This window comes from Elgaria multicarinata, chromosome 7, assembly GCF_023053635.1.
Source record: "Elgaria multicarinata webbii isolate HBS135686 ecotype San Diego chromosome 7, rElgMul1.1.pri, whole genome shotgun sequence".
Classification (NCBI taxonomy): domain Eukaryota; kingdom Metazoa; phylum Chordata; class Lepidosauria; order Squamata; family Anguidae; genus Elgaria; species Elgaria multicarinata.
Genome location: NC_086177.1, coordinates 61,944,056 through 61,960,639, shown reverse-complemented (window position 1 = coordinate 61,960,639; position 16,584 = coordinate 61,944,056). Strand labels below are relative to the sequence as shown.

At 43.1% G+C, this 16,584-nt stretch overlaps 1 protein-coding gene across 1 annotated transcript; it reads right to left on the bottom strand.

The window, feature by feature from the left end:
- Positions 1-1,812: 1,812 nt before the first annotated feature.
- On the bottom strand, positions 1,813-4,191 carry LOC134401939 (cation channel sperm-associated auxiliary subunit delta-like). Its single transcript, XM_063131301.1, has one exon. The coding sequence runs from the start codon at positions 4,189-4,191 to the stop codon at positions 1,813-1,815; it is 2,379 nt and encodes a 792-aa protein (XP_062987371.1).
- Between the last annotated feature and the right edge of the window lie 12,393 nt (positions 4,192-16,584).

Here is a 16,584-nt window from a genome sequence, read left to right as displayed (position 1 = left end):
TTACATTAAACATTTTCACTCTTGGCATGTTTCATGCATGAAGTGCAAATGCAAATGCTCATGGCTAAAGAGATTTTGGGTGTACTCTGATGGATCATTAGGCAGAAAAAAGTCCTACAATTCCCATGGGTGGCTGTGGAATGCAGGGAATTGTAGGACTTTTTTCTGTCTAAACATGCATAGGACTGTATCCTTATAGACTATTCCAAGAACAGAAGAGAGTTCCTTCATCGGAACTCCTACCATTATCTCATAGTATCTAGTTTCCAATATGCCAGAAGCAGAAAACAAAATAAAACCCAACAACCCAGAAACATAAGTTAAAGAGGCTGGTGTGTATAGAACAAAAGCATTTTAAGTGGAAAAAAACCCCTCTTTGTAAACTGAGTATCTTTACTGATACAGAAAAAGTGAATGCAATTGGTTTTCAGCTAACAACATATACGTTTTGTATCATTGGGTATGGGTCACTTCAATGGGTCTACTCTGTATAGGAGTACCATTGGATACTACCCTTTGCAATATTCAATATGTTTGAATTGTGCTTACAAAAGATGTAGAACTGCAGCTAAGAGGTGATTATATGTGCCAAAATAAGGGGACAACAATATATAAAAATAACTGAACAACTATTATACAATAGTGAGGTAGAATTTTAATTTCTAGTTAGTTACAAATTTTTCTGGTGCTCTACAAAGTGGTGGGTTAAAGAACCTGTTGTTTTTCCCCTATATTTTTTAAAACAAAATTCTTACAATTATGTTTTTATATATAACCTTAAGTATAGAAAGATGATTGGTGTACCTAACTTAATTATTAAAACTTGAGCAATTGTCTAATTGTTAGACAATTAGGTGCCATGATGCATGTAGCAGCTAGCAGTCTAAGTAAAGGTAGTGAGAGGTTTATGTTCATGCCTTCTTTTTACTAAAAAATGTTCAAAAAGGATCTGAGAATGTTGTACTAATGTAGTAGTGTTATGGCTGGTTGTACTTGGCATCTGATTCCAATTCTGATCAAGATCGTGAGTCATGTTTCCATATTGGAGTGTTGGAACACAATAAATACTAATCATACAACACATTACTTATATTTTTCATTTTTGGATCACAGAATAAAAGAGTGCAGAATTATAGAGAGGCAGGCCACAGCATTTACATAGGCTATCACGTATTCCATGCTGTCATGTAAAACAGGTGGTGTGTGCTAAATATCCAGACGGTAAGATTCAGGACTGTGACTAGTTTTCTGTCACATGGGAAAAACACTACATTAAAAAGCTTTTATTTAAAAAAGGAAAAATAAGATGTAACTCATTCCTCTGCTCTTGGAAATGGAGGAGAAAAATCCAGAAATATACTTATAGAATTCTGAATAAGCAGAAAAAACAGCTGTAATTATCAGAATATGAGAATTCATAAAATTAATTAAAGTTCTAGGTTTAGAGAATAGAAACAGAAAACAATGTCAAAAAAGTCTTATAACAGAAAGTATAATAAAAAAGTTTGATTTACTCATTCATTACAGAATTAAAAAAGAATTTAAACAATATAAAACAATAATATATATGACAAAGATTTTATAAAATAAGTTATAGTTAAATGTGCTCATATGTGAAATGCCAGATAACTAGCATAAGAACAGTTCTGGTTGATAACTTGCCTCTAATAAACTCATATTTATTAAAACAAGCCTAATCCTAAAAAGATTAGTTTACAATCGTATTTGTTCTCAGTACTGTTGCATTAAGATGAATCTTTTAAACTGATTCCCATATCAATTTCTTTGAATGTGGCACCATAGGATTAAATATTAGGACCAAACTGATTTCATTCTTGCATTTTCCTTCAGCAATTTAGGAAAGTAGTATACCATCAAAATTGAGCCAAATATGAGTACCAGAAAACTAACCAATGTTTTACCAGCATTGATATCAGACTTTGGGAGGGCACCATGCACATATACACTGAAAACTGTTGTTAGTTCACAGTAGCTATATAATGTATCTACAACAATGACTTTGAAGACATAAATGCCATTGTACTGTGAAAATAATATTCTGTTCTTTTCATTCTTGTTCAGAACTTGATACTTTGAGGAAGCTGATGGTAAAGAGTTATTTCCTCTTGAACCCTTGCAACTTTTGTAATTATATCTGTTCCATGCACTATCTAGTTCTGGTTTAGAAACATTTAATTGTGTGGTCCAGTTCTGAGCCTGTGACATACAGTTAGCCTCTACTTCACTCAAAAGGTAATCATAATTATGCATTCCATGTATTTCAAACAGTACAAAATCGGCAGAAACATATTCCACAAATTTATCATTGTCCCACAATTCAAGAAGTGGAAGCCACTGACTGTCATAATATATGAGAAGAGGACATCCCCAAACATCGTATTTATAGGTAACATGAAGGTCTTCCTGTGCTAAATGTTTTCTGCCATGGAACATTGGGTCATATACATTCCGATCAATTAAATACGTGAAATTATTCTGTAGAATGGTTTTCTTAAAAAGGCCTTTGCTGCATGCTGTTGTAGTCTTAACAATTCTGATATGTTTCTTAGGTGGACAGTCTACTGCAATAAGAGCTGTCAATGGATGCATGTCAATACAGAATATGCCTTTATTGTAGATGTCCACAGTGACAGTAGAAAGACTACCTTGGTAAATATCATTGTAGAAGTTATGATGAGCCATACCTGAGAATTGCTGTTGTAGCAGCCTGATTTGCAATCTGTATTTTGGGTTTTCATTAGAGTAGCCATCCTCTAAAAGGTGTGCCTGAAATGCCAGCACATGAGGATTGCTCACACTTACATATGGCTGGGTCCCAGTGCCAGGTTTGGGCACAAATGTGACATTAAAATGAAGCTCCTGCTTCATATCAATATAATACATATTGTTATGGAAACTGCCACTAAGGAGCTCTACAGGACAGGGCTCCAGTGGTGGTTGCAAAGTCATGAGTGTGTCCTGTACATTGATGGTGCATTTCTGAAAATTATAATATTCAGATACATTGCTGCGAACAGGATGGAAGATTATAAACACCCCTCTGTTCAAAAACATTAGCATCTCACATTTGTTACCAGTCTTGTTGCTGTTTTTCTCCCCAATGTATACCATCTTTGTGGATACTATGTCCAGGCTTCCATAGAAAAGGTTCAGGTTGCTGGTAATGGCTACAATCTCGTTTTTGTTGACAGCCACATTACAAAGGCCATTGCCATGCAAAGGGAGTGACTCATTACCATATTTATCAGTGGGATGCACTTTGATGGGATCTACAGTCAGGCCATTGTTGAAGGAGAACATGAATGAATCTTTTGTCCAAAGGATTATAAAACCTCTCAAGCCAGGGGGAATTAAGCTTACAACAGTCTCATTTCCACAGGATTCTAGGCAAAATAATGAACCCTTGCGGTTCTGCATATACCGTGCACCACCATATGAGAAATAAGCAGATTCCTTATAATCTGTTGTCGTGTTGAGGAGTACTGCCATTTGTGACAAGGATATAAAGTTGTAGACACCAATCACACTGTTGTAGCCTTGATTAGTAAATATTTTGCTAAATGAGTAGCCTCCATCTTTTGAGAAGAAAACGTTGCTGTAAGAAGCTGGGCCCCCTGGCTTATAAGCTATAACAGTATGACCAATTTCTGTACAGATGGTGTCTGTTTTAGAGAAGCAGCAGTCTATGTTGGTGATGTCAGTAACAGGACTATCAATTCCATGTGACCTTTTCCAGCTGTTCCATGTTATATAGAAATAAATATAAACTTTTTCATTTATTACTAGAAGCAATCGAGAGTTTTTCACAAAGACAGCACTACTGACTACAGCAGGTGGCATCACCATGCTAGTAGGGATGGTCAACGGCAAAAGGCTACTCTCAAATCCATCTAAGCTGAGGAAAACCTTTTCTCCAAGACATACAGCTGGAGGCCTCTGCCCAAAATAATATGTATCACATGGGTGATATATTAGAATAGGGTCAACATTTTTGTAAGAAAGTTCAGTGCCATGTCGAACCACTTTTAAATGAAAGGAATTGCTTGAAAAAGCCAGACGCTCATCGCTACATGGCCAGGAAGCACCATTCACCCTGGCCAGGAACAGCAAAACCTTCGCTAAATGAACTACACAAATGTGTGACTTCCACAAAACTGGTTTTTGAATCATGCTCTTTAGCCAATGGTAACGTCATTTGTGGATAAATGTGCCTTGTGTGAACCTTGTTAGCTGTATTGCGTTTAAAGTTTTGTTTTGTTCTAGATTCTAACTGCTGTTCTGACAGCGAGTTCTGAGAGACAGTTGACTGTTAGAAGGGGGAGGGGTACTGAAAGATCTGCCCCATGATGCCCAGTGTGCCTCCTGTGCTGTCTCATTCTTGTATAACTGATGATGGATAAGATTCTTTTAGCAAGGAAACACTTATACTGGTACCCTATCCATACACAAACACACACACTTACTCCTTCTCCCCCTGCCTCCCCAAACTGTTGTGTTATCTATTTATTGCCATTCCGCTTGGCTGAAGGTGAGGTGGGACAGCAGAGCCCACAATACCATCAGCCTGGATCAGAGTACATCTCCATTTAGCTGCTCTACAGTCTCCCTGAATTTTCTTGTTTTCTTGTTCTCTACCTACCCCCGTTTTCTTTTTGTAGTTTATTAGATTGAAATGCTCCAGTCAGGGACTGTTTTGGTTTTCAATCTTAATATAGTGCCAAGGAAATATTAGGTGTCCCATATATCTCATAACCTAGAATAAATTCCCCTACCAGCTCCATACTTGCAGTCAGTAATGTAAATTATAACTCTTTTATGTGCTCTCCACCTCCCTGCCTGGAGAGTTCCAGGGGCAGAACCACCTAGGTTACAGGAAGCCAGATTCCGGCTGGACATCAGAAAAAACTTCCTGGCCGTTAGAGCAGTACAACAATGGAACCAATTACCAAGGAGGTTGTGGGCTCTCCCACACTAGAGGCATTCAAGAGGCAGCTGGACAACCATCTGTTAGATATGCTTTAGGGTGGATTCCTGCATCGAGCGGGGTGGGTGGGGTTGGACTCGATGACCTTATAGGCCCCTTTCAACTCTACTATTCTAGGTTTGCTTCATTTTGGAGAAGAGAGCAATTCCCCACAATTATAGTTTTGCACCCCTATCCTAGAATACTCTCAGCCATGTTTTATTATGCAGTTGTGAACGTGTACTTTTGTAAACTGCCCAAAGAGTTTTGGCTCTGGGGTGGTATATAAATTAAATTAGGGACGCAGCTAGGTTTTATATACTATCTTCTCTGGTGTCACATATGTAGACACCAAACAGGAAATTTCTAGCTGAAAAAGAGAATACATTGCATTTTCTTTTGGCAAGTCTCAATACAAAGAGATAGGTGTTGAATGTTCTTCAAGAAAACAATACTTGATTTTGCTTATCCTTGGAATGGTTTCTCATAGACATTTTGCAACAATTCGTTAGCAACTACCGTAGCAACTCTGCTTCAGAGAGGGCACTTTTCCAACACTTGTGTCATTCTTAACAAATGGCAGGGCTATCAACATCGCACCTTGATGAGTCAGAATCAGAATGTTCCCCAGATTAGAGGTTTTCCTAATTCAAGAATTATCTGTCAAACTACATTTTCACAGAATTGCTAGCCTCACAGTTCAACAGCACCTGAATGCTGTTTGCCTACTTGGTAATGTACAGGCTACATTTCAGCTTATAACTGAAACAAGTCATACTTCTGTTATAATTGCCTTGACACATCCAAAATCACTGGGAAGTGTTTTATATTAATAGCCATTTCTACTTCTCAACCCACTTTATTTTATCATCCATTATTTGTGTTTGTTCAGATAATCATTAAACAAGTCAGCCTTAGGTTTATATTATTCACCAGCTGGTGGAGAATCCCCTCTTTCCGCACCTCCCATTATTTTATGCTTATCTCACTGGTGAACATTACAGAAATTAGTTTCCCTCAAATAAATCTCACAGAAGTATGTGACTATGTTCATCTTATGAATATGGGCATATGGGGAGGGTGAAGAGGCAAGAAAAAAAATCACCCTTGGGTGGTTGGCTGTGATGAATTTTATTTTATATTCTTTTTAAAGACAAGCACTGGGGGAGTGTAATGTGACAAGGGATTTTTTGGGGGGGGGGGAAGGAGGGGAGAATCTAACCACGCTAGGAAATGCTAAAAATGCGTCTTTTAGGCCAAGCGTTCAAATTTTATGTACTTCCCTGTGACTTTGTTAGAGTAGCTCAGTAAGCCTCACTCCCCGACCCAGCATGGTTTCTATAGAGATTAAATTTGATGAATTATGAACTACCCTGTCACCCCCAACGAAACGGCTGCTGGCCAAAGCAAACAGGAAACGCCTTTGGGAGCTGCACTCACACGTGGAGAAGGCCTAGCTTGGCGACGCGCTCGTCAGGTGCGGTCTGTACATAATCCGCTAGAGGGCGACGTCGACATAAGTAGTCTGTGACAGGTCGAGCGAGCTCATAAGATTTTTTCCCTTGTATCAATTAGGGGTGTGCACAGACCCCCCGCTCTGCTTCACTTCCAGATCAGCGATTTGCGGATCGGGCCGCTCCGCCCCGCCCCCGCTCAAGGCAGTCCCATCATCCCCTGATTTTTGGGGAATTTATGAAAACCGGGCACCCCATACACACCCCTTTCCATAGCTCCGTCAATTTGCACGTTAAAAATCTCAAACTCACCACCATGATAGCTTATCCAGGCATGCACACGCACGCCGAGATTCAAGGCAGTCCCATCATCCCCTGATTTTTGGGGAATTTATGAAAACCGGGCACCCCATTCACACCCCTTTCCATAGCTCCGTCAATTTGCACGTTAAAAATCTCAAACTCACCACCATGATAGCTTATCCAGGCATGCACACGCACGCCGAGATTCAAGGCAGTCCCATCATCCCCTGATTTTTGGGGAATTTATGAAAACCGGGCACCCCATTCACAGCCCTTTCCATAGCTCCGTCAATTTGCACGTAAAAATCTCAAACTCGCCACCATGAAAGCTTATCCAGTGGTGCACACACACGCCGAGACTCAAGGCAGTCCCATCATCCCCTGAGTTTTGGGGAATTTATGAAAACCGGGCACCCCATTCACACCCCTTTCCATAGCTCCGTCAATTTGCACTTTAGAAACCTCAAACTCGCCACCATGATAGCTTGTCCAGGGATACATATGCATGCCAAGACTCAAGGCAGTCCCAGCGGCAGAGCCCGGTAAAGGACCAAGGGAGAGGGGGACCTTACCTGCCTCCGTCCGTGGTCCGTCGCCGTCTTCAATTGAGCCTGTGGCCCAGGCTTCCTAGTGGAACCGCGGGCTCAATTGAAGACGCTGACGGACCGCGGACGGAGGCAGGTAAGGGAGAGGAGGGCGGGTGGGTGGGTTACAGGGCCCTGCCGCCGTCGCCGCCCATGCGGCGATGGCGTCAGAGCCCGGTAAGGGACCAAGGGAGAGGGGGGCCTTACCTGCCTCCGTCCGTGGTCCGTCGCCATCTTCAATTGAGCCCGCGGTTCCACCAGGAAGTCTGGGCCGCAAGCGGCCCAGGCTTCCTGGTGGAACCGCGGGCTCAATTGAAGACGCTGACGGACCGCGGACGGAGGCAGGTAAGGGAGAGGAAGGCAGGGAGGGGGGTTACCAGGCCCTGCCGCCGTCGCTGCATGGGTGACAGCGACAGCGGCAGGGCCCGGTAAACCCCACTTACCTTTCCGGCGGAGCTCCGGATCGAGACAAAGGATACGCCTTCACCTCGATCCTCTTCGCCACGCTCCGCCGGCCCCCCAATCCTCTTCGCCTCCACCTTAAGGGCAGGCGAAGCCCCCCACTCTGCTCCTGCTTTTCCGGTCCGATTAGAAGCGGAGCACATCCCTAGTATCAATGAACGTTTGCAACAGAGTCTTCTCCAATGCACAGATCACCCTGCGCTGGGCGTCTGGACGGTGCTGTGGCCCTGCTCCACTCTCTCTGCCCGACTTGGGAGGGTTTCATTCATTTGAGCCGAGGTGCGTAAATAAGCGCCAAACCACACAGTCACCGCTCTTTTGCGGCGTTTCTCCCGTTTCCTTTGAGCAGGCGTTTGTTTAATGCGATTGATAAGTTTTTATCCCATGCCTCTTTTTTATTATATTCTTTTTGGGCGCGGGAAGGAAGGTTGTTGTATTTTAGGGTTGGCTTTAATTGTTAGCCGTCCTCACTGATGCGTTAGAAGGACGGGATATACATTGCCATAAAAACAAACGAACACTTGTTTTAGAAACCAGTGCCTTTCCCTTCCCTAAAAATGATAACTAGCCTAAAACATCTAGAATTAGGGCAGTGGAAAGAGCATCAGCAGTAAGACGGCTATTTGCCAACTTTCTGGATGAGGCGGAAAGAGTCCTTGTGCATCGGAGTCAGAACTCTTAGGTCGTTAGGAGAATGAGTCCCTTTCCCCAACCATAGCACGTACTTTGCTCCTGTAGCAAGCCATTTTCTGTGAGCAGAAATGCCTTTTGTTGTGTGGAAATCTCTAGCATCCTATCCTCGTCATAAGAAAGACCGGGGAGTTAGTGGAGAGTGTTGAAGAGACCTAATTCAAACCGCTTCTCACCTACGAAGCTCAATGGGCAGATCATGTGCTCTTTGGGGAAACAGCAGCTATTGATTTCCAACGAATTTACTTCGTAAGCATGCTTACCCCAAGGTAAGAACATAAGAACTGCCATGCTGGATCAGACCAAAGGTCCATCTAGACCTGCACTCTGTTCACACAGTGGCCAACAGCCATCGGCCAGGGATGAACAAGCAGGACATGGTGCAGCAGTACCCTCCCACCCATGTACCCCAGCAACTGGTGCACACAGGCTTATTGCCTCGAATACTGGAGATAGCACACAACCATGAGGGCTAGTAGCCTTTGCCTCGAGGAATTTATCCAACCCCCTTTTGAAGCCATCCAGATTAGTGTTGAGTTCCTGCTGAGTTCAATGACCCATATTCCCAAATGTGTACAGAATTGCAAATTTTATTCAGAGTTGCAACTTTTACTTTGAAGCTGATTGGTAGGAGATTCAGGACAGATAAAAGGAAGTACTTCACATAGACTATAGTTAAACTATGCAATTCATTGCCACAAGATGTAGTGATGGCCACCAATTTGGATAGCTTTAAAAGGGGGTTAGACAAATTTGTGGAGGATAAGGCTATCAATGGTTACTAGTCCTGATGGTTTTATGTTACTTCCAGTATCAGAGGCAATACGTTGTTGTTGGGGAACATGGGGGGGGGAGAGTTCTGTTGCACTCATGTCCTGCTTGTGGGTTTCTGGTGGGCAGCTGATTTGGCCATTGTGTGAACAGAATGCTGGACTAGATGGACCCTTGGCATGATCCAGCATGGCTTTTATATTCTTAGTGGATCCCAGGGACTTCAGCTTTGGGTTGCACTTACTTCATCCACCGAACAATGGGCTTTATTTCCAGCTAACCTGTATATAGGGATGCACAGCCACCCTTCTCCAACCTGGTGCCCTGGGAATTATGGGAGTTGAAGTTTGACACATCTGGGGACGGGGAGGCACCACTTTGGGAAGGGGTTACACCGTTAAGAGAGTACGACAAAACAGAAATAGTTTTACTAGGTTCCAATTCAGATGGTGAGGAGCTGTACTGGCTTCCGGGGATGTCTCCCCAAGGAGCGCCCCGGTATCAGCTCGACCTTGTCCTCCAGAGTCGCGAACAGGTCAACGAATAACATCACCTGTCACTCACCTGCGCAGAGTTTTGCAGCGAGGCCTTATCTGTGCATGAAAGGAAACGGAGAGCAGCCTTCCCCTCTCCTCATTGGAAGAGATGCTTCGGGCGGGTTTTGCGTCCACATCCAGCCCAAACTTTCTGTCTTTCAAAAGGAGGGAATCCCCTGTCGCGTTCGCGGCTGTCGCAGTCAGGGGGAGGAGAGACCAAAGAGAAACTCCCTCGAGCTCCCGCCCTCTGCTATAAGACGAGAGACGCCCCAGAGAGCGGCTCTTCCCCCATCACACCCTTGTCATGGCCAGGGCAAGCGGTGGAAGGCGGCGAGATAAAGCCGGAAAGGTTCTGGGCTACTGGCTTCCCTCAGTAGATGAGGCGCCCGGGGCGTTAGCGCGTGTAGGAAGAAAGATGCCGATGCGGCAGCGACCGTCACCACCGTCACCACCAGCAGCATTGCTTCCTTCACTTTAGCGCTGGCTGAAGCCCGCCCGAATCCGCTCCTTCGCCTAGTCGACCCGCCGACAGCATTTGCTCGGCCGCCGCCTCCTTAGGGACCTGCGCCAGAGCTTGTTGGAGCTCGGCGCGAGACTTCTGCGGCGCACACCGGGGAGAATGCGCGTCAGAGCCGGCGCATCAAATTTCCCGCGCGGCGGGCTCTAGTCGAGGTAAGGAAGCCTGCGTGGCTCGCGCCCGCGCGCCCGCCCCAAAACCCCGTGTGGGAACTGCCTGCCGACACAGCGGGAAATTAGCGCCACGTGCAGCCTTCCGCCACCTGGTGCCTCCAGGTGTGTTGGGACAGTGTTGCTGTTCAACGAGGGCATTCGGTTGCGGAGGGGAGACCCCCAGAGGCTAGCCTCGCAGCGCTTTCCAGTCCGATTACCCCGGCCCTGACGTTTACGCCTCATAAGTAGTGGTGGAGGCTGGTGACTCCCATTTCAGTGGGGCTGTGAATATGGGTTTCAATCAGAACCTCACTCTCCCTAATGGTAGGGCCAGCATAGTGAGCAACGGATGCTGGTGGCTCCAATTTCAGTGGGGCTGTGAATATGGGTTTCAATCAGAACCAGCCAGAGCTCTAAAGGAACTATCCAAGATGCTGAAACCATTCTGGGGATAGGGTTCAGCACCTTGGATGGCTTCTTTAGAGTTCTGGCTGGTTCTGGTTGAAACCCAAAAGAGATTCACAGCCCCACCGAAATTGGAGCCACCAGCATCCGTTGCTCACTATGCTGGCCCTACCATTAGGGAGAGTGAGGGAGCAGCCACCAGCAGCTGCTTTTTGGTGTCACAATGAAAGGGTGACACATGCTTACTTCTTTAATTTGTGATCATAGAATCATAGAATAGCAGAGTTGGAAGGGGCCTACAAGGCCATCGAGTCCAACCCCCTGCTCAATGCAGGAATCCACCCTAAAGCATCCCTGACAGATGGTTGTCCAGCTGCCTCTTGAATGCCTCTAGTGTGGGAGAGCCCACAACCTCCCTAGGTAGCTGATTCCATTGTCGCACTGCTCTAACAGTCAGGAAGTTTTTCCTGATGTCCAGCCGGAATCTGGCTTCCTTTAACTTGAGCCCGTTATTCCGTGTCCTGCACTCTGGGAGGATCGAGAAGAGATCCTGGCCCTCCTCTGTGTGACAACCTTTTAAGTATTTGAAGAGTGTTATCATATCATGATGGTGGGGTATTTTTCTTCCAAGGAAGAGGAGAGAGATGCTTGTGGAAAATTCTGCTTCAGGTGCCAAGTAACTTGACTGGCATTGAAAACTACCAGGTCCGCTGGTAGTATTCAATGACAGTTTTCTGATAACTTGCTTTCTGCCAAGGCTCCTCCTGTGTCTTTTAACAGCTGCTTCCATTTTGCATAATCAACCTGTGATCAGCCTGGTCAGAGGTTGTTGCATAACATGGGGTTGGACTCAATGGCCTTGAAGGCCCTTTCCAACTCTATGATTCTATGTGAACCCAGACACTTTGGGCTGTTTGTGGTTAAACAATCCAAAAGTTAATCTAGAGACATAATGTCACATTATGTGCAAACAGAGCCTACAGCTTAAAAATGTTATATGTATATTTTTTAAAAATGTATTAGTTATTTATTAACTAAACTATTTCTGCACTGTGTTTAAGAGAGTGGTGGTGTCTCAGCTACAGGTGCTTTTATTATTATTTATATTATCCAACTCAAACCTGCTAGACCCTCCCTTTTAGCACTGACAAAAATATAAACTGTATCTTTTTTTTAAATTTCCAGTGCCAACCTAGGTCATGCAATGAAATCAAGTCTTTCCTTTCCCCATGTTAAAGATAAAACTGCACTTTGGACTTTTGTAGAGTAAAACCAGGTGGACTGTTATCTTTGTGTTAGGAGAGAAGAATTGGTTTATCCAGAATAAATCCCAAGCAATAGATATTGGTGTGTGTGAGACAGGAATGCAGGAATGTTCGGGTTTTATTATTGGTGGTTAAATGTGACCGCATTCTTTCTTCTTACATGACAGTTGTAGACAAATTATAGGCAGATGCTGCATTTAACAAACATTTCTCTTGTCTCATGGTTTCTCAGCAGAGGGGGAAATTTGCCCAGTTTGTGCACTTTCAGATAGCGTAGGGTAACAATCACATGTACGCAATGTGCTACAGATCTAGCAATAACATCAAAATAAAACTTCCTAAAGTTTCTGTCAGTGAAAACCCAGGCTATAAAATATATTTGCTACCAAAACTGACACAGTATCTACACTACTACTTTAAATGGTTTATAACAGTGACAACAGTGGGGCCCAGGACACACTCCATATACAGTTTTCAAAGTATTTTCAAAGTGTCATATCCTGCTTGGTGTAGATCTGGCTAAAGTTACTTATTTGTTCCTGCTCTTACACTTCTTAGGTAAATATTATATAATGCACAAATGTTCATGAAAGCTTATGCCTTTTGGCATGCCAAACTGATTTTGCTAAGTGGTCTGCCAACCTTTTGATATCCCTGTTTCCCAGTGGAAGAAAGAGGAAATTAGAAGTAAGATGTCCTGTGGAAAGAAAAATGAGACTCCCTGGAGTCATGTGCTGCATTCATACTGCCACATACTCAAGTATACTGCGCATGGAAATGCAAATCAGGATCTTTAATTGGATGAAGAGATGCATATGAGTGTCTTGTAGTGACTGAAATGTGTGTTCTGAGAAAGGCTGAACATTAAGTTGAAGCATTTGCCCAACATAACAGTAACATTGGAAGGATTTTGATACTCTAAAAGCTTAGAACCATTTCATTCTCATATTAGAAATGAGCTCCCTTTTTGGTCTCCGCTTAAGACAAAATCCCATTAGTTAGGTATCCAATTATCTCTAACATTAAACAAAGAGTGGGCGTTAATAGCCTTATAGGCTGCCCTTCAGATGGTTAGTTCATTTAAAGCACAAATATAAACATTAACTTTGCAGGAAAGTGGTGATCTGCTGTTAGGCTATTACAATGTTTAGCCCCAGTATAACATATTTTTGTTGGCCAGGAGGGTCAGACTTGCCTTGGCAACAGCTTGAAGCCAAAGCTCCTGGGAGAACGGGGAAGGAGACTCTGAATATAGCACAACAGTGGACAGTGAAAGTTGGCTGCTTGTGAGAACAGCTGCAGCCCTTTTTGCATTTCTCAGCAGACTGTCACATGCATTGGTACTGTGCTTATTTTACATACATTTATATCTTAAGCATAATTGTAATGTGACCATAAAGGAGGACAGGGCTCCTGTATCTTTAACAGTTGTATAGAAAAGGGAATTTCAGCAGGAGTTACTTGTATGCATGCAGCACCTGGTGTAATTCCCTCTTCATCACAACAGTTAAAGCTGCAGGAGCTATACTAGAGTGACCAGATACAAAAGATGGCAGGGCTCCTGCATCTTTAACTGTTGTGATGAAGAGGGAATTTCACCAGGTGCTGCATGCAGACAAATAACTCCTGCTGAAATTCCCTTTTCCGTACAACTGTTACAGATACAGGAGCCCTGTCCTCCTTTCCATATGGTCACCCTACATAATTGCCACAGTCTATATTTTTGCCTTCCCTTCCTGCTTTCCTTCTGAGTGCTTAGTGGACCCAAGTCCATGAAAGCTTCTGCCATTTGTTAGTCTTGAAGCTGCCACTAGGCTCTTTTAACTTTTCTTTTTACTGCAATGGACCAGCACAGCTGTTCCTCTGGAAATTCTTTTAATGCAGTTCTTTTCTCCTTTGAAAAATACAGACTATTGGAAGTTCACAGAAGACTTACTAACAGTGTAATCCTATATGTGTCTACACAGAAATATGTTCCATTGAGTTCAATGGGACTTACTTCCAGGTAAGTACATTATGGGATTCTAGCCTAAATTACAAAAATATCTACAGTGCCAATGCTTGTAATCATACAAACCCTTTTTCAGTAGCATAACTTTAAAAAGTAAAATGTTCATTAAAACCATTGCAGGAGATCATCCATTTATATATTTTAAAAATAATACTTGTACACAGTTACAAAAGCTATGCCTCCTGAACTGTCAAGAGCTTCTACAAACACTCTGAGCTAGAAGACTTCAACAAGCTTAAATGGTTAATGGCACAATCATTATGCATGTTTAGACAGAAAGAAGTCCTATTACTCACAGCATTCCCAGCCATCATTGCTGGCTGAAGAATGCTGATAACTGCAGGACTTTTTTTTCTGTTCAAACTTGCATAGGATCGCACCCTAAGAAATATAACAATATAGCGTTGTGAGTTTGGGTGTTCATTTTCTCAGGAATGAGTTTATGATTGTGTGGTTTTGCCTAAAATGTCACCTGGTGAGGTTTGATAAAAGAATTTTAATGTTCCTTTAATGGTTGTGGATGTTTCCTGAATGTGCTGAGTGCTCTATAAGATGGGTTTGGGAGAAATGGGCAGTCTTGCATGTTCTAAAATGAGAGAGATGGAGAAGCACAGAAACAAAACCTGAGGTTTCTAGCTGGAGCTAGGTAATTGGAGACTACAATAACAGAGGGCTACCAATACCTTCTAAAGTTAGCAGGACCTGGTGAGTATATGAATTGAAGCCATGCATCAGTTGGCCAAAATGTTTGAGGACCCCTTTGATAGTCTTTGGCCCTGCAGCCACCTTTTCCACCAATGGAATGACTTCTGTCAATGGAATGAGGAAGCAGGTGATTAGTCCTCCTCTGTGCCCTCAGAATTTGCTCTGGAGAGTTGATGGACTGTCTGCAGCAGATTTTGGGGGAGTGCAAGAGACTACACTGGGTAGAGGAAGCCCCATTGTGTGACTGCATGTTGGATTTCACACGAAGTGTGTTGTTGTATTTTATCTATACACATTTGGGTTTTTTCTTTGTTAGCCACTTGAAACTTTTGGAAATATGGGATATAAATATTTCAAATAAATGGGATAGGTGTGACTGGAGAAATGGAGCTCATCTTAATATTTCCTTGGATTAATTGTACAAAGAGCCACAAGGACAATTTCTAATGGTTGCAGGGTGGAGAGTTACAAGAAAATGTGATGTGCTAAGGTAGTAGGCTTGCATCCTGTACCTTATTTAATATTAGAATTTAGTATGACTAAATGAATGTTTCCTTGAAATAATGACAAGGGTGGCTACCTCTATGAGGTAGTGATAAACAGGCATACACTCAATGCTATAGTTAAGCTATGAACATAGAATCATAGAGAGGAGGGTTGATATCTTATTAATAACCTTGAGCTGGCACCCATTATCCTAATCAATGTGAAGATACCATCTTTTTATTTTAAAATGGTATATTTTTGGCATATCCTGTCTGTGTCTTGCTATAAATAACTCTTGACTGGAAGCCAAAAATGATGTAGCTAGTGCTAGCCAGATATAAAACAATAAGGGATTAATAAAATTGTTCAGTACTGCATCATATGAGGTCTCTCCAATGAAAAAATGCAGCACTGTTCTGATTCTTTTGGCTTAGTTTGACCTTCTGTTTCCATTAAAATAATTGACAACTCAGTGTCCAAATAATATAGCTAATAGGGTAACATTTTTAGGTCACCTGAGTTCATTATGATAAAGTATGTATTTTGTCATTTTTGAGGATATCTAATCTTTAAAAACTTTAATAAATGTTAAACCTGGTAAACACTAACAATACTGTCCACAACTAGAAAAAGCATTTTATAGTGCTTTTAGAAAAACTGCATTATTCCTGCTCTAAATAAATTAGCTGAAAGTGCTGTTTTCAAACAGAAGCAAAACTGGAGGGTCACAATGATCATTTTCAGATGACACACTAGGCCATGGTGGTTAAGGATTTTGATCTAAACATTATGACTTAGCATGTTGTGTGAACCATGACTTAGGCCATGGCTAGACCAGGCCTATATCCTGGGATCATCCCTGTGTGTCCACATGATGCACAGGGGATTCCAGGAGCAGGGAGGGATGATCCCTCCCTTGGTCCGGGATTTCACCCTCCCCTTTAATCCCGCCCAAATCCGTGGTCTCGGGATGATCCCAAGACCGCGGAATGTGTAGCCAGGCATCGCAGGTTGTCCTGGCTCCTCGCGAGTAACCGCCAGGAGCCAGGCACGGGGCACTCTGTGCCCATTGGGGGTAGGGTGAGTTATTTTTTAAAAAAACACTTACCTCTCGTTCGAGCGCTACTGCGCTCATTTCCCTTTAAAAAAACAAACCAAAATGGCGGCTGCGATGTCGGGCGCCACGTGTAGACCAGGGCGACGATCTCACAATCATAAAATCGCAAGATTGTCACCCTACTACCCCCTTGTCTAGCCAT